The sequence below is a fragment of the Schistocerca nitens genome, chromosome 2, assembly GCF_023898315.1.
Source record: "Schistocerca nitens isolate TAMUIC-IGC-003100 chromosome 2, iqSchNite1.1, whole genome shotgun sequence".
Taxonomy (NCBI): Eukaryota; Metazoa; Arthropoda; class Insecta; order Orthoptera; family Acrididae; genus Schistocerca; species Schistocerca nitens.
The window spans coordinates 475,951,539-475,974,140 of record NC_064615.1 but is presented as its reverse complement, the minus strand read 5'-3'; the positions used below and the strand labels follow the sequence as shown (position 1 = coordinate 475,974,140).

The 22,602-nt window shown below is 45.6% G+C and overlaps 1 protein-coding gene across 1 annotated transcript in view; it reads right to left on the bottom strand.

The window, feature by feature from the left end:
• Positions 1-868, bottom strand: part of LOC126235105 (allatostatin-A receptor-like) — a 426,336-nt gene extending 425,468 nt beyond the window's left edge. The window contains exon 1 of the mRNA XM_049943840.1: positions 803-868. Within this exon, the coding sequence (XP_049799797.1) occupies positions 803-868 (66 nt within the window). The remainder of the gene's footprint in view (positions 1-802) is intronic.
• Between the last annotated feature and the right edge of the window lie 21,734 nt (positions 869-22,602).

Sequence of the window (22,602 nt, the reverse complement as noted above, 5' to 3'; positions counted from 1 at the left end):
CCACATACCACTCCATATCTGCGTCCAGTGATGCCTATGGGCTGAGGATGAGACGGTGGCCGGTCGGTACTGTTGGGCCTTCATGGCCTGTTGGAGGAGTTAGAGTTTATTTCATCAAACAGAAACCACACTGATCTTGTAAATATACATAACTACCAAATATCATTAATTAGTGGTCGCTGCTTAAAAATGCGAACCATTTGAATCAACGTAAGCCTGTGATTACGAAGGCTTTCCCGGCGTAATAATTGATAATATTCTTCTCGGGTGTGCAGCGGGTTCATAACGTCATCATGACAAATATTTCAGCGGTCCAACTGGCCGCCATCTTCAGATGAGAGTGCTGGTACACGATGTCGCCGGAACTGACTTCGCAGCGCAAGCGGCGGCCCCTAGGCCTATATATAGGGGCCGCCGCTTACGCTCAGAAGTCAGTTCCGGCGACATCGTGTACCAGCACTCTCACCTGAAGATGGCGGCCAGTTGGACCGCGGAAATATTGTGTCAAGATGACGTTATGATCCGGCTGCAGACCCAACAAGAATATTACCAATGTAAGCCTGTAATTCCGTAGACTAACCAAAACATTTCTGCACATCGTTTACATTAAGTCACACAAAAACTGTACGTCCTCAATAAATATAATCAATTTTTTTCCACTTAACTACCTTTACGCGAACTGAGCCTACCAATTGAAAGAAAATCTCAAGGAAGCGAAATATTAAAGGTTGCGTTTCTCGGGCTATAGTCCTTTTTCTATTCGGAAATTGTATTTTACTTTCATCTCTGTTACTAGACATACGTGTTGCACACTATAAACACTATTGTCGAAACCTCCAGCTTGTTGTTTCTGTATCACTGTGTTCATGTTTCTCAAACAGAAATTACTTGTCTGTTACAGTTTCCGCGAATGATACTGTTAGCCGCGTAATGAAATGCTGTCTGAGAAGGACTGCAGAAATATCAAATGGTTCAAATGGCTCTGAGCACTATGGGACTCAACTGCTGAGGTCATTAGTCCCCTAGAACTTAGAACTAGTTAAACCTAACTAACCTAAAGACATCACAAACATCCATGCCCGAGGCAGGATTCGAACCTGCGACCGTAGCGGTCTTGCGGTTCCAGACTGCAGCGCCTTTAACCGCACGGCCACTTCGGCCGGCGCAGAAATATCAAATCAGATATTTTTAAACTGGTGCAAAGATTAGAATTAGCTTCAAAAATTTAAAACTCTGCTCTTGACAAAAGTAAATATCATTATCAGTGAGTCACATTATGATTTAAAACACCTAGGGCAGCAGTTAGGTAAACCAGGAAGCAGATTTCGGCTCAGTGGTAGGATTCTTTTAGAAATTAATCAGTCACAAAGGAGACTGCATGCAAACCTTTCGTGCGTCCCATCTTAGAATACTTCTGAAGATTGTGACAGCCACACCAAGTATGACTAACAGGGGAATGTATACAGGGTCTCCGATGTAACTATGCCACTTCTTGTATTTCCGAAAGGAAATAAAAAGTGAAAAATACAGTTAGCAGGGATACGCCTACGCCAAGGGCTCACAGAGAATCCATAAATGTAAACAAACATAACTTTCAAGAAGAAGTTACGCTCTTTAAATAGAACCTTTATGTTTTCTACGGAAATGAAAATTAGAGGTACAGTTAGTGACAGCACACCGAGCGAGGTGGCGCAGTGGTTAGCACACTGAACTCGCATCCGGGAGGACGACGGTTCAATCCCGCGTCCGGCCATCTTGATTTAGGCTTTCCGTGATTTCCCTAAATCACTCCAGGCAAGTGCCGGGATGGTTCCTTTGAAAGGGCACGGCCGACTTCCTTTCCCGTCCTTCCGTAATCCAATGAGACCGATGACCTAGATGTTTGGTCTCTTCCCCCAAGACAACACCCATCCCCCCCCCCCCCCCTCAAAGCTCCAGTAGTGACGGCACACTTGTTTTCATTGTTAAAAACTTCATACCTTCCGAAATATATACAGTGACGGCAGACTTGTTTTCACTGTTATAAACCTTATACCTTATAAAATACCTAGACTTTAAAGTATGGCAACGTGCAATAGTTTCCGCCGTAATAGGCAGAGGAATGGTTGCCTACAGTTGGCTTCAGCACAGTGCAGGCAAACCGCATTACAGTATTACGGCAGAAATTAGGGCATCGTTTCCATTATTTGAAGTCTTCAGAAGGTATGAGATATAGAGTAGTGAAACCATGCCTGCCGTCACTAACTGTACCTATAATTTTCAATTCCGTAGGAAAAGATACATGTGACATTTAAAGAAGAGAACGTAACTTTGAGTTGAAAATTATGTTTGTTTACTTGTAAAGATTATGCATTCCAACCCATTGTTGCACTTCTCACATTTTGTTTCATTTCGGGAATTGATGAATTGGCAAAGTTCGGTGAGAGACCCTGCATAGAGAACGACAGCTTGACTGGTCAGAGGTAAGCTGAGTAACGGAGGAGGATCACACAAAAGCTAAGACGCTGAACTGGGAGACCCTTGAATATAAATGTCAACTGTCCCAAGAAACGCTACTTTCAGTTTCAAGTACCATTACTAAGTGTCTGCGAGGACAAGATCAGACTAATTAAAGCATGCAGAGAGGCATTTAGAATGTCGTTCCTCCCATGGTGCATACGTGAATAGAACTGGAAGGAACAGTAATACGTGGTACGATGAAAAGTACAATGTGCCCTGCACTTCACAGTGTTCTGAAGAATATACACATAGACACTATTCATCCACAACCTCCCCAGACTTCGTAAGATGTAAATGTGTTTAGATTATGAACTAGAGGAACCAATGAATGGCCTATTTTAAGGACCTGCTGTATTTCCGAGGAAGCTGCTTGTCGCTGAAATCTTTCAGTGCTCTAGTAAGCAAAGCTATGACATTCATGACGTGCGTGATAGTTCTCGATCGTTACTTTGTTGATCTTCACCCCTAAGCAGTTCTGGGTACACACGAGTAATGGCATCATAAAGGTGTGCGGAAGAATGATTTGGTTAGACGACCACAGAGAAAGAGGCACATGCAAATGCGACGGGGCAGACAACGACCAGTTAGAAACTCGTCCACTGTGCAAATAGCCTGGATTGGAAGCGCGAGGCAGCGGCGGGCGAGGCAGTTTGCACAGTAAACAGAGCGGCGCTGCGGCGAGGGCCGGCGGTCTGTCCGGCAGGCTGGCAGGAAAGAAAAAAAAAACGGCCTGTGTCCGAGACATCTGCAATGCAGACGACGGTAATGAGGGGGGGGGGGGGGCGGGGGCGGGGGCGGGGGCGGACGGGAGGCTACTCGGTGCACTCCAGCCACTCAAACTTGGGACAAGCGATGCTGCAACAGGGTGACGGAGCACCAGCAGTTTTAACTTCACTACTTCACTGGGGTTCGTCTTTGTGCAGCATTATTCGTTCTCCCATTCATTTAGCGGTCTACTACGTCCTTTGGCTACCAATAGTAACATTGACGGTTTCCAAGGCCGTACAATACATGCCCGCTCATTCTGTCACTATCTTTCACTATCACTCTCTCTCTGTGACTCTGTCCCTCTCCCCTCCCTCCCTGACACACACTAACACACACACACACAAACACACACACATTGTAAGAGTAACATATCTACCAGTCCTAGTACTTAGGTAACCGGGCAGATATTCGAGTGGCTTTAGCATTTCTATCCTGTGAATTTGGCTTTAGAGCCTCTTTTTTTTGCGAATTATCAGTTAAAATCGAGCAGTGGAGTTACATGATAGTACGGAGAAATAATTCATACGAATCTAGCAGCTTCGCGTGGGTAACATCGACTACTGCTTAATAAGCTGAAGTGTTATAGCACTGTAGGTATTGATCCGGCATCTCTTCAGTCTTGTGTTGGAAACCGGAGGCAGGTAGTATCAATCAACACAGCAAACTCCCAAGAAGAACAATTATAGCATGGCATACCCCAGGGATCATACGACCTCCCTTTTTCTTATTTATTTCAGTGATATAGCTTGTAACAACTAGATGTTACAGTTTGCTGATGACACTACTCTTTTTGCCAATGGAAAAACTACTGCACAAGCTCTACAAGACTTCGAAGATATCAAAATGTGGTTATTCAAAAATAAAACGAAAATTAACGAAGAGACAACACTCCGTCTGATACGCAGCCTCAGCGGCGTTGGATGTCAGAATAACACCGGGACTGTGAAAGTCCTGGGCCTCGTGACTGACAGCAAACTATCAATGAATGAGCAATCCCTCCGCCCTTGCTATCCCTTCTGAGGAACTGATCACTACCTTATAACAGTTTATTATGCACTGTTTCACAGCCACATTAATCATTGACTGCTGTTATGGAGACACTCTTTAGGTTGTAAGGATGTGTTAACGCTAAAAAATAAAGCTACTAGGATGATCACTTCAAGTAAAAGACTTGAGCACTGTAAGCCCATGTTCACCTGGTTACGAATACTGACTATTATCAGCCAGTATGCTCTTTTATGCATCATCAGTGTAAAGGAAAACCAAGGGACTTTCAACATGAGGCAATAAATATATAATTATGATACCTGCAATAAGAGTAACACTGAAATTCCAAGCTGTCGACTGCCTGGGACACAAGACAGTTTTCCACTGCCTGCTACAGAAATGTTCAACAAACTGACTCGATAAGTGCCTTGTCTGCCGGTAGGATTATTGAAAAGAAAAACTGTACAGGACTTGAAGCATCATCCATTCCACTCCTTTGGAGAATTTTTCAGCGGTGACCAAAGTAACCGAACAAAATAGTGTTGTTCCCATGTCCACATTTGTTACATATGTCCTTATTCTGAACAACTTCCTTCATGCGTTATATCAAAAATTGTAAATTCTCATTTGGATGTACGTATTCTTGACGCAGTCTTTCCGGTCATGGCAGGTAAACGACGGAGATCTAGTAATTCAATAATGATGTCATTTAGTAATATCTAAGGGCGGACGACTTGTTTATAATACGTGGTGATAGACATAAACCTTCCTCGTGTATGAGCCCTTCTATTAACGAAAATTGTATCGAAATTCTTAGTGCCTTCCCAGAGGTTTTTCTGAACATACAGATAGAAGCCACGATGGGGGAGTTTTTTTTGGTAATATACTATTAGATCAAAAGTATCCGGGAACACCTCTGTAATGCGGAATTACTACTATATGTCACGACAGGTGGACCGGACGGTATAAAATGAGTCTGGGGGAGTACTGTGTTGTCAGTCGGGAAGCAGTAACAATACATTAGGTCGATCAAGAGAGCTCATTGACTACGAACGTTGACTATTCATTGGATGTGAACCTAATTAACAGGTTCATCATGGACAGTTCAACCCCTGTAAAGCCGCCCAAGTCGATTCTTGCTGATTCTGAAGTGATACGCGAGGTAACAAGAGCAGGCAGATCTCAGCTACAGTGAGACAGGGACTATCGAGCATTGCAGATGGTGGTTTCAAAACAAAATTGCGTGAAATTAGCGGATGAAATAGCACATAAGTTACAAAGTGTTATTACGACCCATCTTGCACAGTGATTGTGGATGGCCAACAGTACAGTACGGACTAATTGATGTTACGGTGTGTTTTCTGTGGTTACATTGCGGTTCCATATTGTGCTTAGTAAAACGCTACATGCAGAAGGATATGAACTCATTTTGCAGCTCTGTGTACTGCGTACAGTAGAGCAACGGTTCTCAGACTGTGACAGTAATAGAATGACAATGCATTCTATCACGAAGCAACAGGTGTGGCGCAGTAGTTTCTGGTGAGTAACATACTTGAAATATCCTGACCTGCCCCAAGTCCCGACCTGGACCCAATCGAACACTTTTGAGATGCGTTAGTGCGTAAGCATTTGTCCGGACCCCAGCGTCCATCACTACTTTAACTGGATGCGGTGAAGAATCGGCTGCCATTCCTCCACGTACATTGAGACGCTTCACTGTAAGTGTTCTCAGTCGTCAGTTCCAGCTGTCATTATATATATATATATATATATATATATATATATATATATATATATATGATATGACTTACCAAATGAAAGTGCTGGCAGGTCGACAGACACACAAACAAACACAAACATACACACAAAATTCAAGCTTTCGCAACAAACTGTTGCCTCATCAGGAAAGAGGGAAGGAGAGGGAAAGACGTAAGGATGTGGGTTTTAAGGGAGAGGGTAAGGAGTCATTCCAATCCCGGGAGCGGAAAGACTTACCTTGGGGGAAAAAAGGACGGGTATACACTCGCACACACACACATATCCATCCACACATATACAGACACAAGCAGACATATTTAAAGACAAAGAGTTTGGGCAGAGATGTCAGTCGAGGCAGAAGTGCAGAGGCAAAGATGTTTTTGAATGACAGGTGAGGTATGAGTGGCGGCAACTTGAAATTAGCGGAGATTGAGGCCTGGTGGATAACGGGAAGAGAGGATATATTGAAGAGCAATTTCCCATCTCCGGAGTTCGGATAGGTTGGTGTTAGTGGGAAGTATCCAGATAACCCGGACGGTGTAACACTGTGCCAAGATGTGCTGGCCGTGCACCAAGGCATGTTTAGCCACAGGGTGATCCTCATTACCAACAAACACTGTCTGCCTGTGTCCACTCATGCGAATGGACAGTTTGTTGGTGGTCATTCCCACATAGAATGCGTCACAGTGTAGGCAGGTCAGTTGGTAGATCACGTGGGTGCTTTCACACGTGGCTCTGCCTTTGATCGTGTACACCTTCCGGGTTACAGGACTGGAGTAGGTGGTGGTGGGAGGGTGCATGGGACAGGTTTTACACCGGGGGCGGTTACAAGGGTAGGAGCCAGAGGGTAGGGAAGGTGGTTTGGGGATTTCATAGGGATGAACTAAGAGGTTACGAAGGTTAGGTGGACGGCGGAAAGACACTCTTGGTGGAGTGGGGAGGATTTCATGAAGGATGGATCTCATTTCAGGGCAGGATTTGAGGAAGTCGTATCCCTGCTGGAGAGCCACATTCAGAATCTGATCCAGTCCCGGAAAGTATCCTGTCACAAGTGGGGCACTTTTGTGGTTCTTCTGTGGGAAGTTCTGGGTTTGAGATGATGAGGAAGTGGCTCTGGTTATTTGCTTCTGTACCAGGTCGGGAGGGTAGTTGCGGGATGCGAAAGCTGTTGTCAGGTTGTTGGTGTAATGCTTCAGGGATTCCGGACTGGAGCAGATTCGTTTGCCACGAAGACCTAAGCTGTAGGGAAGGGACCGTTTGATGTGGAATGGGTGGCAGCTGTCGTAATGGAGGTACTGTTGCTTGTTGGTGGGTTTGATGTGGACGGACGTGTGAAGCTGGCCATTGGACAGGTGGAGGTCAACATCAAGGAAAGTGGCATGGGATTTGGAGTAGGACCAGGTGAATCTGATGGAACCAAAGGAGTTGAGGTTGGAGAGGAAATTCTGGAGTTCTTCTTCACTGTGGGTCCAGATCATGAAGATGTCATCAATAAATCTGTACCAAACATTGGGTTGGCAGGCCTGGGTAACCAAGAAGGCTTCCTCTAAGCGACCCATGAATAGGTTGGCGTACGAAGGGGCCATCCTGGTACCCATGGCTGTTCCCTTTAATTGTTGCTATGTCTGGTCTTCAAAAGTGAAGAAGTTGTGGGTCAGGATGAAGCTGGCTAAGGTAATGAGAAAAGAGGTTTTAGGTAGGGTGGCAGGTGATCGGCGAGAAAGGAAGTGCTCCATCGCAGCGAGGCCCTGGACGCGCGGGATATTTGTGTATAAGGAAATGGCATCAATGGTTACAAGGATGGTTTCTGGGGGTAACGGATTGGGTAAGGATTCCAGGCGTTCGAGAAAGTGGTTGGTGTCTTTGATGAAGGATGGGAGACCGCATGTAATGGGTTGAAGGTGTTGATCTACATAGGCAGAGATACGTTCTGTGAGGGCTTGGTAACCAGCTACAATGGGGCGGCCGGGATGATTGGGTTTGTGAATTTTAGGAAGAAGGTAGGGGTGCGGGGTGTCGGTGGGGTCAGGAGGTTGATGGAGTCAGGTGAAAGGTTTTGTAGGGGGCCTAAGGTTCTGAGGAATCCTTGAAGCTCCGCCTGGACATCAGGAATGGGATTACCTTGGCAAACTTTGTATGTGGTGTTGTCTGGAAGCTGACGCAGTCCCTCAGCCACACGATCAAGTACCACGGTCGTGGAACCCTTGTCCGCCGGAAGAATGACGATGGACCGGTCAGACTTCAGATCACGGATAGCCTGGGCTTCAGCAGTGGTGATGTTGGGAGTAGGATTAAGGTTTTTTAAGAAGGATTGAGAGGCAAGGCTGGAAGTCAGAAATTCCTGGAAGGTTTGGAGAGGGTGATTTTGAGGAAGAGGAGGTGGGTCCCGCTGTGACGGAGGACGGAACTGTTCCAGGCAGGGTTCAATTTGGATAGTGTCTTGGGGAGTTGGATCATTAGGGGTAGGATTAGGATCATTCGTGGCAAAGTGGTACTTCCAGCAGAGAGTACGAGTGTAGGACAGTAAATCTTTGACGAGGGCTGTTTGGTTTAATCTGGGAGTGGGGCTGAAGGTGAGGCCTTTGGATAGGACAGAGGTTTCGGATTGGGAGAGAGGTTTGGAGGAAAGGTTAACTACTGAATTAGGGTGTTGTGGTACCAGATTGTGTTGATTGGAATTTTGAGGTTTTGGAGGGAGTGGAGCTGGAAGTGGGAGATTGAGTAGATGGGAGAGACTGGGTCTGTGTAATGAGAGGTGGTTGAGGTTTGCTGGAAAGGTTGTGAAGGGTGAGTGAGTTGCCTTTCCGGAGGTGGGAAACCAGGAGATTGGATAGTTTTTTGAGGTGAAGGGTGGCATGCTGCTCTAATTTGCGGTTGGCCTGTAGGAGGATGCTTATATATATATATATATATATATATATATATATATATATATATATATATATATACTCCTGGAAATGGAAAAAAGAACACATTGACACCGGTGTGTAAGACCCACCATACTTGCTCCGGACACTGCGAGAGGGCTGTACAAGCAATGATCACACGCACGGCACAGCGGACAAACCAGGAACCGCGGTGTTGGCCGTCGAATGGCGCTAGCTGCGCAGCATTTGTGCACCGCCGCCGTCAGTGTCAGCCAGTTTGCCGTGGCATACGGAGCTCCATCGCAGTCTTTAACACTGGTAGCATGCCGCGACAGCGTGGACGTGAACCGTATGTGCAGTTGACGGACTTTGAGCGAGGGCGTATAGTGGGCATGCGGGAAGCCGGGTGGACGTACCGCCGAATTGCTCAACACGTGGGGCGTGAGGTCTCCACAGTACATCGATGTTGTCGCCAGTGGTCGGCGGAAGGTGCACGTGCCCGTCGACCTGGGACCGGACCGCAGCGACGCACGGATGCACGCCAAGACCGTAGGATCCTACGCAGTGCCGTAGGGGACCGCACCGCCACTTCCCAGCAAATTAGGGACACTGTTGCTCCTGGGGTATCGGCGAGGACCATTCGCAACCGTCTCCATGAAGCTGGGCTACGGTCCCGCACACCGTTAGGCCGTCTTCCGCTCACGCCCCAACATCGTGCAGCCCGCCTCCAGTGGTGTCGCGACAGGCGTGAATGGAGGGACGAATGGAGACGTGTCGTCTTCAGCGATGAGAGTCGCTTCTGCCTTGGTGCCAATGATGGTCGTATGCGTGTTTGGCGCCGTGCAGGTGAGCGCCACAATCAGGACTCCATACGACCGAGGCACACAGGGCCAACACCCGGCATCATGGTGTGGGGAGCGATCTCCTACACTGGCCGTACACCACTGGTGATCGTCGAGGGGACACTGAATAGTGCACGGTACATCCAAACCGTCATCGAACCCATCGTTCTACCATTCCTAGACCGGCAAGGGAACTTGCTGTTCCAACAGGACAATGCACGTCCGCATGTATCCCGTGCCACCGAACGTGCTCTAGCAGGTGTAAGTCAACTACCCTGGCCAGCAAGATCTCCGGATCTGTCCCCCATTGAGCATGTTTGGGACTGGATGAAGCGTCGTCTCACGCGGTCTGCACGTCCAGCACGAACGCTGGTCCAACTGAGGCGCCAGGTGGAAATGGCATGGCAAGCCGTTCCACAGGACTACATCCAGCATCTCTACGATCGTCTCCATGGGAGAATAGCAGCCTGCATTGCTGCGAAAGGTGGATATACACTGTACTAGTGCCGACATTGTGCATGCTCTGTTGCCTATGTCTATGTGCCTGTGGTTCTGTCAGTGTGATCATGTGATGTATCTGACGCCAGGAATGTGTCAATAAAGTTTCCCCTTCCTGGGACAATGAATTCACGGTGTTCTTATTTCAAAAAAAAATGGTTCAAATGGCTCTGAGCACTATGGGACTCAACTGCTGAGGTCATAAGTCCCCTAGAACTTAGAACTACTTAAACCTAACTAACCTAAGGACAACACACACATCCATGCCCGAGGCAGGATTCGAACCTGCGACCGTAGCGGTCGCGCGGTTCCAGACTGTAGCGCCAGAACCGCTCGGCCACCAGCGGCCGGCGTTCTTATTTCAATTTCCAGGAGTGTATATATATATATATATATATATAGGGAAACATTCCACAAGGGAAAAATATTTCTAAAAACAAAGACCTTTGTTTTATATATATATTGTATGGTATTATTGATCACCATCTCATAGGGTCGCATGTGCTACCACAAAGGCTTACAGGAGATCGATATCTGCGTTTCCTGGCTCCTACATTACCGGAATTGTTGAAAGACGTTAGGGGTGAATCATAAATGAGAAAAACATAAATTCGTTTTCCGCATTTTCATATGTCAATAAATGACTGTGAAATTGAATGGTAAAAATTTGGAAATATGAAGTGGACTTTATAGTGTTACTTTGCGCCGACATTGGCCAAGGGGACAGATCGGCAACAGGACACAACATGTAAGTGTTGCAGGTAGTCTAGACGCTCACGAGAAGGCGAGGCATGTGGCGTCAAGTGACGGTCTGTGTGACTCTGTGAGCAGTGACAGCGCCCACATCTACCTCGTACCGGTTACGCTGGCCGGTATAATGTAACGTGGCTAGTTGGCATAGGGAAAGGAACGTGAGGATGGACTGCACTACTGTACATGCATGTTTTATAATTTGGTTTTTGTGTCCCAGACTCAGTTTATTAACGAGTACATAGATGCAGAATACAAAACACAACTACACAGGTATGTGGCAGTTTATACAAACGAATGCAATACAGCAGTACAAATCGAAACTAACGTAGAAACACATGACCAGAAGCTGCAGTGGCCGAGTATAAGTACTGTTCGAAATGACGGCCACGATGTGTGTGGCAAAGTTGAACTCTTCGCAGGAAGGATTGCTGAACACGATCCAACATGTCAGTCTCTCTTTGCGTAATATCACAGGCATGTTGTATTCTGCGTTGAAGAGTGTTGACATCAACAACCTCTCCTTCATATATCGCAGATTTCAGATGGCCCCACAAAAAGAAATCCAGTGGATACAGGTCTGGCGATCTTGCTGGCCTCCACGACCGATCTATTTCGAAGGGAAGGCTCTGTCCAGGTGGAGTCGCACTGTGCCGCTGAAGTGAGCGGGGGCACCATCATGCATGTGCCACAGGTTTATACGAGAGGCCAAACTAACGTCTTCAAACAATTCCAGTAATTTAGCATCCAGGAAACGCAGATACTGCTCTCCTATAAGCCTTTGTGGTAGCACATACGGCCCTATAGAGAGTGATCTATAATACCATACCAGATATTGACACCTCATCGTTGTTGGTATCTTGGTATCACTGTGGTGTGGCGGTTTTCTCCCATCCACTCGTGCCAGTTATGCGAATTCACTATATCCTCCTTCGTGAAGTAGGCTTCGCCGGTGAACAGTATTGTTCGAGAAAGATGCTGGTCGTGGGAATAAGTTGCAGAAGTCCAGCCTTCTGTGGTAGTCTTCCGGCAACAATGCCTGTACCTTCTGCATGCAAAAGGGATGGTAATGGTTTCTATGGAGTTCTCACATAACAGTACATTGTGACATTCCGACCGCAGTAGCGAGAGACCAGGTGCTTACTGTTAGGTCCTCCGCAACAGTTTGACACTTTTTCTTCGTCTTCCGCAATGTACGTCGACAGTCGGCCACGACCACTAAATCCTGGAGGTGCTACACATGCACCATACTCCCTCAAGCGCCTGTCCACAGAGTAAACCGTATTTGAGGATGGAAGGCGCCGGCTAGGAAACCTCTCGTGATACAGTTGCTTTGCAACGTCAGCTCTTCCATCTGCAAGCCCGTAGGAGAGGTGGATGTCGTCATAGTCCTCATTTGTGAAACTTGCCATGGCACTGTAGTAACACTGCGAAGCGGCTGTTAGCGGCTGTCGACACGGCGAGTACTGGGCAGTGTGAGCAGCGCAGAGGTGTTGTAAAGACGTCATGCACGCCGCGGTTTTACTTCCGTCATTGACCACTCTTTCCGCATACAGGACACACTTTCCCTAACGTGGGGCTGTACATCCCGTTACCGCAGGCAACGTGTGATTCACAAGTTCTAATACAGTTTCACATACATTACGATGCGATATGTTCTTTTTCGTATCTTCAAAACGCTGGCAGATACACATCAGCTCATTGATGTGTCATGTGTTGTATCTATGGGTGAATGACATGTCGTGATCGTGAGGCTCGTCGGTATCGCGTTCAATGGTTAACAGGTGTTTTTGTTTTATGTAAGCAGTACACCGAGGAGAACGAAATTAACAACGGTGCGTCAAGAGTTAAGCATAGCAACATGCGGTCCTCGACATATTTTTCCTCGTTTATGACTCACCCTGAATATATATATATATATATATATATATATATATATATATATATATATATATATATATATATATATGGCCGGATACCTTTTCTCAGGAAGTGTACACGTAAAAAAAAATGTATTCTGGTTTTTCGAAGAGATCAATTGTTATCTTCCATTTGGATATAGTTCTTAAGGACCCCGTCTTTTTGAACACTGTACTTTTCCTTTTGACCTTTTACTTGTCATAAGGCTAATAAAAGCCGATCGTCCTGCAAAATTCAAGGTTCACATGATGCATCTTCAGAAGGCCCAAAATAAAACAAAAGTTTACATGACTTTGTACAGAAGTGTGAGCTATTCAGAAAAGAGGGCATGTAAGAGTCGAAACACGTTCTTTCACAGAAGCCTGAGGTTTTTAAAAAGCGGGTTTGTTTCTAAAACACGAAAATCAGCTTCGGGACTCTCAGTCTTCAGCAAGATGATTGTCACGACATTTAGCATCCTGTTTGTGTTCGCGAGTACCTGTTATCTGTGCTGTGTATTTACTATAAGTAAGTGTGAACGTTGGTGCGATGTGATACATTTTGCAATGTGACGTATTCGGACAGTTAGACTTAGAGCTAGGGATTGACTTACATAGGTTCTGTACTCCTATTCATACTTGGACGGTGTGTATTATGCAGAGTGACGTATCCTTGTATACAGAAACGTTGCCTACATACAGTATAGACGGAATTACGTCTTCCGCTGTTCTTGTTAGGCCAAGGTTTAGTCATTAATTAGCGTCAAAATCTTTTGGTTGTGTTGTAAGCTTACTACTACTATTTTTGTTTTTATATTCTATCTCACAATTTATGGTCAATGAATCCCCGAAGATCGCCTATTATTATGCTTGAGTAATCACGGTAGCTGCCATATAGCTTCAAATGGCTCTGAGCACTATGGGACTCAACTGCTGAGGTCATTAGTCCCCTAGAACTTAGAACTAGTTAAACCTAACTAACCTAAGGACATCACAAACATCCATGCCCGAGGCAGGATTCGAACCTGCGACCGTAGCGGTCTTGCGGTTCCAGACTGCAGCGCCTTTAACCGCACGGCCACTTCGGCCGGCGCCATATAGCTATGGACTTCAATACTCACGTAGAATAATGAACGGCTGAAGTAAACAGCTACCACAAACTATGTCTCACTCTTGTGAATATTGCACACACTGTCGACCTTTGAGGACGATTTACGTATTTCACAGAAAACTTTATGTTTTATTGTGCAACGGGACTTAAGTCCACTCACGAAAACTGACAACGGCCGGGAGTGCGGTGTGCTGATCACATGCCGCTCTATATCCATATCCAATGACGCCTCTCGACTGAAGATGACATGGCGGTTGGTCGGTACCATTAGGCCTTCCGATGCCTGTTTTGACAGTGACAGAACGGGACTTTAGTCCCTGTAATACGGCTCGGCTTCACGGGCACGTAAAGCACGTCATGTAAACACCCACCGCCCATGAAAATTGGTTAAATGTTGTTTTGAATCTAGATGGACTTGATATCTTTTATCTTTCTGGGGAACGACAATAAGACACGGGAATGCACAGCGAGGGTGAATATCTGGAAAGTGGTTCTGGTTAAAGCTGATGATTAATTATGAAGATCAACAGTCCACATGAAACACATGAACTATTATCAAACGAATGAGTTGAACGATAACCATGCTTAAATAAAATTGTAGGGAAAAACCAGCGTGGATGACTTCAGAAGCAAGGACATGAAAACTTGGAGGCAAGGGAGTCCATACGATACTTTTTGTGAAGGGCCTACACCTGGAGATATAGAGTTTTTTTAATATTTTGAAGACGAATAGCGACTTGCAAGTAGCCATAAAAAAGTTCCAATTACGGCAGTTAAAACTGATGTACTACCGGCTTTTAAAACACTGTCTTGAAAAAAAAAAAAAAACACCTCTGACGAAGCTGTACTCTTTTTGTTTTACCAGAGAGCTAGTGCGGTAAGCGGGCGGGGGCGGGGGGGTAGGAGCGGGCGGCCCCTCCGGCTCTACCCCCTCCACCTCCGACTGACCTTGGGCCCCCTCACTAGGAGACGACACAGAAAGCAGAGTGCCTGCACTGACGTTGGAATAATCATAAGCAACATAGTGCCTAAACGAGACAAGTCCTTCTCCACTACCAGACAGCCACAAAGGTTAAAGATACTAAGCTACAGCTTGACTGAAATCCATATGAGAGCCTTACCACTAAAATTAATAAATTTCATTAACTACTATTATGTATGAAAACGTTCTGCTGATTCGGGTTCATTTTTTTGTAGAATCACTTATTTTACGCAGCAAGAAAGCTTGTGCTCACGATATCTTTACACACAAAGGTTGTCACACCAGAAACAGAGAGACTACTTCAAAACCTATGATCAGATTTACATAAATGCACATCAAAGCTACGAGTAGAACGATGAAGGTGACAATCGCGATGAAGAAGTTGCTCATCATAGAATATCTCAATCTGCTTACGCCGCAATAATTTAATTTATGCCAGCACCAATAAGCTCTTAAATGGAAGAAAACACTACTCTTAAATAAATGCAAAAAGCTTCTCAGTTATAAATATACCAGTGCTGGTGGCACATTGACGTTACTGACATGAACGTATGAACCAAGGGAGAAATCAAATTCAAACGTGTTAAGTGAAAATCAATGGAAAAACCCCACAAATTCAAAATGAGTAACATTGCCAAGCATTTAATGGAATTAATCAAGCGACTTCCTAACAAAATACAAGTATCTGTCGTCACTAACCGGACTAGGATGTTTAGAGGAACATTCATGCTTGGCAAATCGGCAACGAATCCCAGTGAACCGTTAAAGAAAACCAACTAATGGCGGTTGCGTGAAGATCTGCTTTTTTATGTAGATATGAGGAGGATCTCGTAGCCAGTAGTTCAGAGGGAAAAAATGGGGAAATGTTCTGACTCGCAAAGAAACAACTTCGCCAGACTTCTCTGGAGAAGGTTTTGAAGGTTGGTACTACTCTATCACAGAGCGCAGGGAAGTCTCTGTTGCCCTCACTGACAGACCTGAATATACACACCTACACATGGATGCTTGTACAGGTTGTTCTTGGATATGCAGTGGATGCTTGATTTACACAAGAAAAATACTGTCGCACCATGCATATTTCCAAGAGAGTAAAACACAAAGTAAAACCATGTGTCCAACATGTGGAGGAGGTTACAAGCAAGATCACACGAGAAAATGAAAATTGGCTTAGATAGACGGCCTCAATGTGAACGACGCCCGGCCAACAGCTGACTCTGGAAAAGGCAGCGGAGTGCAGCTGTGGGAACGGGCAACAGCAGAGAAGACTTCACGGTTCGTGTTGGCAGTACACGGCAGAAACCTGCAGGGAAAAGTATGCCGCATTCTGTGGACGACGTTTGTGTAACGCCTAGTCGCTCGGTGGGCCTAGCCCAGAGGAAATACCGTGTCTACAGTGTTACGTCCCTGTTTCCCTTGCTTCCCGACGGAAATTTTCGTGCGTTTTGCGACCAATGTGCTTCGCATATACGAAGCAGCTACATGAAATCTTAATAATCTAGTTATTTTCTCTAAGTGTAGTTATTTCTATGTTACCGATATTTACACTAAAAGTTTGTAAGCTACAGGAAAGTCGCTATATCTCTGTAAATGTCTGTTTCCTAACTAATGAAAGGTGTGAAGTCATCCACACAGATGGTAAAAGGAATCGATTACACGATAAATCAGTCAAATCTAAAGGACGTAAATTCAACTAAATACAAAGAAATTACAATTACGAACAACTTAAATTGGAAAAAAAGACACAGAAAATGTTGTGGAGAAGGCTAACCAAAGACTGCGTTTTATTGGCAGGACACTTGGAAATTGTAACAGATCTACTAAATAGACTTCCTATACTATGCTTATCCGTCCTACCTTAGAATGCTGCTGCGCCGTGTGGGGTCCTTACCAAAGAGGACTGACGGAGTACATCGTGACAGTTCAAAGAAGTGCGGCACGTTTTGTATTATCGCTAAATAGGAGAGTGTCTCTGAAATTATTCAGGATTTAGGGTGAACAGCATTAAAACATGGGCGTTTTTCTTTGCAGCGATATCTTCTCACGAAATTTCAGTCACCAACAGTCTCTTCAGAATGCGAAAATATTTTGTGGACGTACACAGGGAGACACGATCATCATAATAAAATAAGAGAAATCAGAGCTCACACGGAATGATATAGGTGTTCGTTTCCTCCGCGAGCTGTACGAGACTGGAATAATAGAGAATTCTTCTGAAGGTAGTTCGATGAACCCTCTGCCAGGCACTTGAATGTGATTTGCAGAGTATCCATGTTGATGTAGATGTAGGAAAATTGTACATAACTTTTGCATCCTTTAACCACGTCGTGATGGATTTTCTATACACATCCAAAGTACCCTGTATATATTCTCAAAGATATGATATGCTTCAGCATGCTATGTTTGACTTCAAGTCTTCAGGAAATTATAAAATAGAGTCTCTAATTATTCAGTTTTAGTATTGTGTTGTATGGAACTGGGGACCTAGAAACGACGGAGAGGCTTCGTCCCCGCCGTAGCCCTCAGTGGTTCATAACCCAACAACAGGCTATAGCAGTCCATTCACCCCACCGCTGCCCCCGCCCCCCCCCCCCCTCCCCCGCCGAACCCAGGGTTATTGTGCGGTTCGTCCACCAGTGGACCCCCACCCCCCAACCCGGAAACATCTCACACCAGACGACTGTGACCCCAATGTTTGCGTGATAGAGTAATTATGGTATACGCGTACGTGGAGAAGGTGTTTGCGCAGCAATCGCCGACATAGTCTAACTGAGGCTTAATAAGGGGAACCAGCCCGCACTCGCCCAGGCAGATGGAAAACCGCCTTAAAAACCATGCATAGACTGGTTGGCACACCGGACCTCGACACTAATCCACCGGAAGGATTCGTGCCGGGTACCGCCACGCCTTCCCATCCGGAAAGCATTTTTTAGTATGGTCATGACTGTAGGAACATGTCGGTTGTCAGTTGGTACATACTCGCACGTATTCCTCCTCATTCTTGTCCTCATATATCCATTTTTATTTTCACGATGTACACTTAAAAATGATCATTTGGTTAAAAGTGACTAATAATGGTGAATGATGCATTTCATTCAAATAATGTGGAGCCTCAGAGGGTCCATATTATTGATGTTTGATAGCTTTGAAACCACGCAGAAGAAAACTATTGATAATCGTTGGTTACACCTAGAACCAAGTCTCGGGTGAGCTCCCAGCATACGCTGAAGTGATTCACGTCAAGCCTAACTCCGAGACTACACAACAACTGTATGCTATCAGCTATGCTATCAACTGTATGCCCAGCAAAATTCAGTCCTCGGCTTGACCCTATCTTTGGTTGCTCACCATCTATTCTTCACCTTACCAATCTAATTATTATTTAACAACTGTCCATTTCACAACAAGACATGCTCTTTATCCACGCTAAAAGAAAATACACTAACTATAAAATAATCATTATTAAAACATTCCAGCTACTAATTAATTTTCATCTCTCTTCTAAAATCTGCAACGTCCGTGCCCTGGTCGGTCGCAAATCTCCTTGTTCAACGCCTTTCTGTTGCGCAGTATTACCACAGACGCATAGATGAAACTGGTCTGAACCCCTGTTGCTTTCTGGATGCTCACATGGAGCATATTTTCTGGCAGGACACTTTCTCTTTTGTCTTCAGACATGACGACTTGAAGGGACAGTGCCACTTTCTTAGTTTCCTGAGGGCACACAACAGTAATGGCTCTAAGCACTATGAGACTTAACATCTGAGGTCATCAGTCCCCGCCGGCCGCGGTGGTCTCGCGGTTCTAGGCGCGCAGTCCGGAACCGTGCGACTGCTACGGTCGCAGGTTCGAATCCTGCCTCGGGCATGGATGTGTGTGATGTCCTTAGGTTAGTTAGGTTTAAGTAGTTCTAAGTTCTAGGGGACTAATGACCACAGCAGTTGAGTCCTATAGTGCGCAGAGCCATTTTTTTTTTCATCAGTCCCCTAGACTTGGAACTATGTAAACCTAATTAACCTAAGGATATCACAGACATTCATGCCCGAGGCAGGATTCGAACCTGCGACCGTAGCGGCAGCGCAATTCCGGGATGAAGCGCTTAGGACCGCTCGGCCACAACGGCCGGCTTCGGCATGTTGTTGGACCCATCTATACCGCGCTGCATGGTGTCGTGGTTGCAAAGTTGGACCTCGCCATGGACGTCGGGAGTGAAGTTGAGCATCATGCAGTCTATTGCGCACAGTTTGAGTCCTGTGGCTGCACGAAAAGCATTATCAACATGGTGGCGTTGCTGTCAATGTTCTCCGAGTCATAATCCGTAGGAAGCGGTCATCCACTGCAGTGGAGGCCCTTGGGCGGCCTGAGCGAGGCATGTCATCGACAGTTCCTGTCTCTCTGTATCTCATCCATGTCCGAACAACATCGTTATTGTTCTCTCCGTGACTCCTGGACACTTCCGTTGTTGAGAGCCCTTCCTGGCAAAAGGTAACAATGCGGACGAGATCGAACAGCGGTACTGACCGTCTAGTTATGGTTGAACTACAAACAACACGAGCCGTGTACCTCCTTCCTGGTGGAATGACTGTAACTTATCGGCTGTCGGACCCCCTCCTTCTAATAGGTGCTGTTCATGCATGGTTGTTTACATCTTTTGGGCGGGTTTAGTAACATCTCCGAACAGTCAAAGGGATTGTGTGTGTGATAGAACATCTAGAGTCAACGTCTGTCTTCAGGAGATCTGGGAACTGGGGTGACGCAAAACTTTTTTTTTTATGTGTGTGTTAAGCAAGCTTACGTATAATGACCGAAGGAAGACTGAAGTAGAGTAGTGCAATCAAATAAGGCGTCTCTCAGTAAAAGTTCCTGGACATACGGCTGGAGCATAGAACTGTCTGGAAGTGGGAGGTGGACTATCAAAAATAAGGGGAATACGTAACTGGAAACATTTAAAATGTAGTAATATCGGATAATGCGCAAAACTGAAGTGGACAGGTAAACCAAGAAATCAAGACGTAGTAACAGGTGAGGATACAAATTTAAGAAATACAGCTACCACAAGAAGCAACAGGTTAGTGGAACATTTTTTCGGAGACCATAAATAGTTAACAGAGAACAATATGGGAAAAGAGTAGAAACATACCAAGGGTTTAAATTGCAGAAAATAATGTTAGCGGTCATATACTGCCGGAAAAATTACAATACCAAAAAATAATTAATATAGAGAATGAAATTTCTGAAGTACATTTGTCTTGGAAACATACGAACGTGGATAACATTGCAAGATCACAGGTCAATACAAGCGCGAGATAAGAAATTGCAAATGTGAAATGCTGGTACCACTAACAACCAGTATAACCGCCAGAATGTTGCATGTAAGCGTGCAAATGTGCTTGCATTGTGTTGCACAGGTGCCGCATGTCAGTTTATGTGATAGAGTGTCATGCCTGTTACACTTGGCCGGTCAGTACAGGAACGCTTAATATTGCTTGTGGACGACGCTGAAGTTGTCGTCCGATGATGTCCCACATGTGATCGATTGGAGACAGATCTGGTGATCGAGCAGGCCAAGCCAATATGTGGACACACTGTGGAGCGTGTTGTGTTACAGCAGCGGTATATGGGCGGGCTTCATCCTGTTGGAAGACATCCCTGGAATGCTGATCATGAATGGCAGCACAACAAGCTGAACCACCAGGTTCACGAACAAATATGTAGCCAGGGTTCGTGGGATGAAAACGAGAGTGCTTCTGCTGCCATTCCAAATCCCTCCCCGGACGATAATTCCTGGAGTAGGTCCAGTGTGTCTAGCACTCGGACAGGTTGGTTGCAGGTCCTAAAGTGGCCTTCTTCTAACCAACACATGGCCATCATTGGCACCGAAGGAGTACCATCTTTCATCAGAAAAGACAACAGCTTGCCCTCCAACCAGCTCTCGGTTGACACCATTCTAATATCAAATGACTGTGTTTTTGGGTTAGTGGAATGAACGCTACAAGGTGTCGTGCTCGGAGCTGTCCTTGAAGTAACCGATCGTTGCGTCATTGTGACGCCATCTACTGGTCAAATTGTTGCTTTGGGTGCAGTACGACGGGCCAGAGCTACACGTATAACACGGCGGTCTTCCCTCTCGGTAGTGCCACATGCCATTCCAGAGCCCTATCTTCTTGCAAGCGCACATTCTCGTGAGCACCGCTGCCAGTAATCATGTACAGTGTCTACATTACTGCGAAGCCTTTCTGCAGTAATGCATAAGGGACATCTAGCTTCTCGTAGCCCTATTACACGACCACGTTCAAGCTCAGTGAGGTGTTAATAATCGCGTCTTTGTCCCCTCAAATGGATTCTTGACTTACGTCAACTCACCACGTCCAATCTCAAAAGTATCTATCGCCCACGACCGCTACAGCGTGCGTTTAAAGCACAACTGATTTGCATCCTCATAGAGGCGCTACCAGCGACTGGAGTGAAATTTTAATGGACGTCAACTTGCAGATGTAGAAACAGGCCTCTTTGCTTTTGTTTATGTCACACAACCACTTCTTGGTTTAGCGATCTTTTTTCCGTCCGAGTTGTTCTATAAATATGCAAGCGCGTACTTTAGTGGTTAGCCTTGTTACCCCTAGACCATGGGGTTCCGGCTTAGATTCCCGACCTGGTCGGAGGTTTTCTTCACTCGAGAACTGGGTGTTGATGGAGAGACCTGCGCCCGCATCTCGTGGTCGTGCGGTAGCGTTCTCGCTTCCCACGCCCGGGTTCCCGGGTTCGATTCCCGGCGGGGTCAGGGATTTTCTCTGCCTCGTGATGGCTGGGTGTTGTGTGCTGTCCTTAGGTTAGTTAGGTTTAACTAGTTCTAAGTTCTAGGGGACATATGACCACAGCAGTTGAGTCCCATAGTGCTCAGAGCCATTTGAACCATTTGAGAGACCTGCACCAGGCGGCTGAAGCATGTCGGCCACTAATCCTATACCGTCACTTCATTCCATTAGCACAACATGGGAAAATGTGAATACTGGCGAGTGACTGATGCATATATCATAACTACAAATGAGACGAACTCTACACTGTACCACACTACTGATATGGAACGTAAGGTACATGTTTTTAAAATACCTGGTTGTCCAGTTGAATTCCTGACTAGCTCATTATCCTGGATAATACGTGCTCATTAGTAAGAACAGAATTCCCAAGAAAGAGTCGTGGAGTCAACCTCATTCTCAGTACAGTAGCACGTAAGCAACAGACTGGCCCGTCTAGACAGTGCCCTTGAAATATCTGCCGACGACGCATTTTTCTATCGGAAAGCTGTATTTTTCAGAAGTGTAGAGAAAATTTGGACTGGGAGACATCACTTACGTGATCTAACAAATGGCAGCCTACCTCATATGATTTTAAATGCGGGGTAAAGTGCGTGAGTACAGAAATAACTCCGATCTCAAGCTAACCAGTTTAATGTGGTTCGAAGAGTTCTCAAGGTTAACGAACTCGAGACCTCGATTTATTGAGAAAATGTTAGGCTTCAGCGAAGGAAACACCGGTTAGTGCCGTTCTACAGTAAATTCTGTTCCTGAACAATTTCGCATTGCAATCCGGTTGGCTGCAAGTTGAAGCCTAAATTTTTGCGAAACACTATTGGCTAAATACAGGA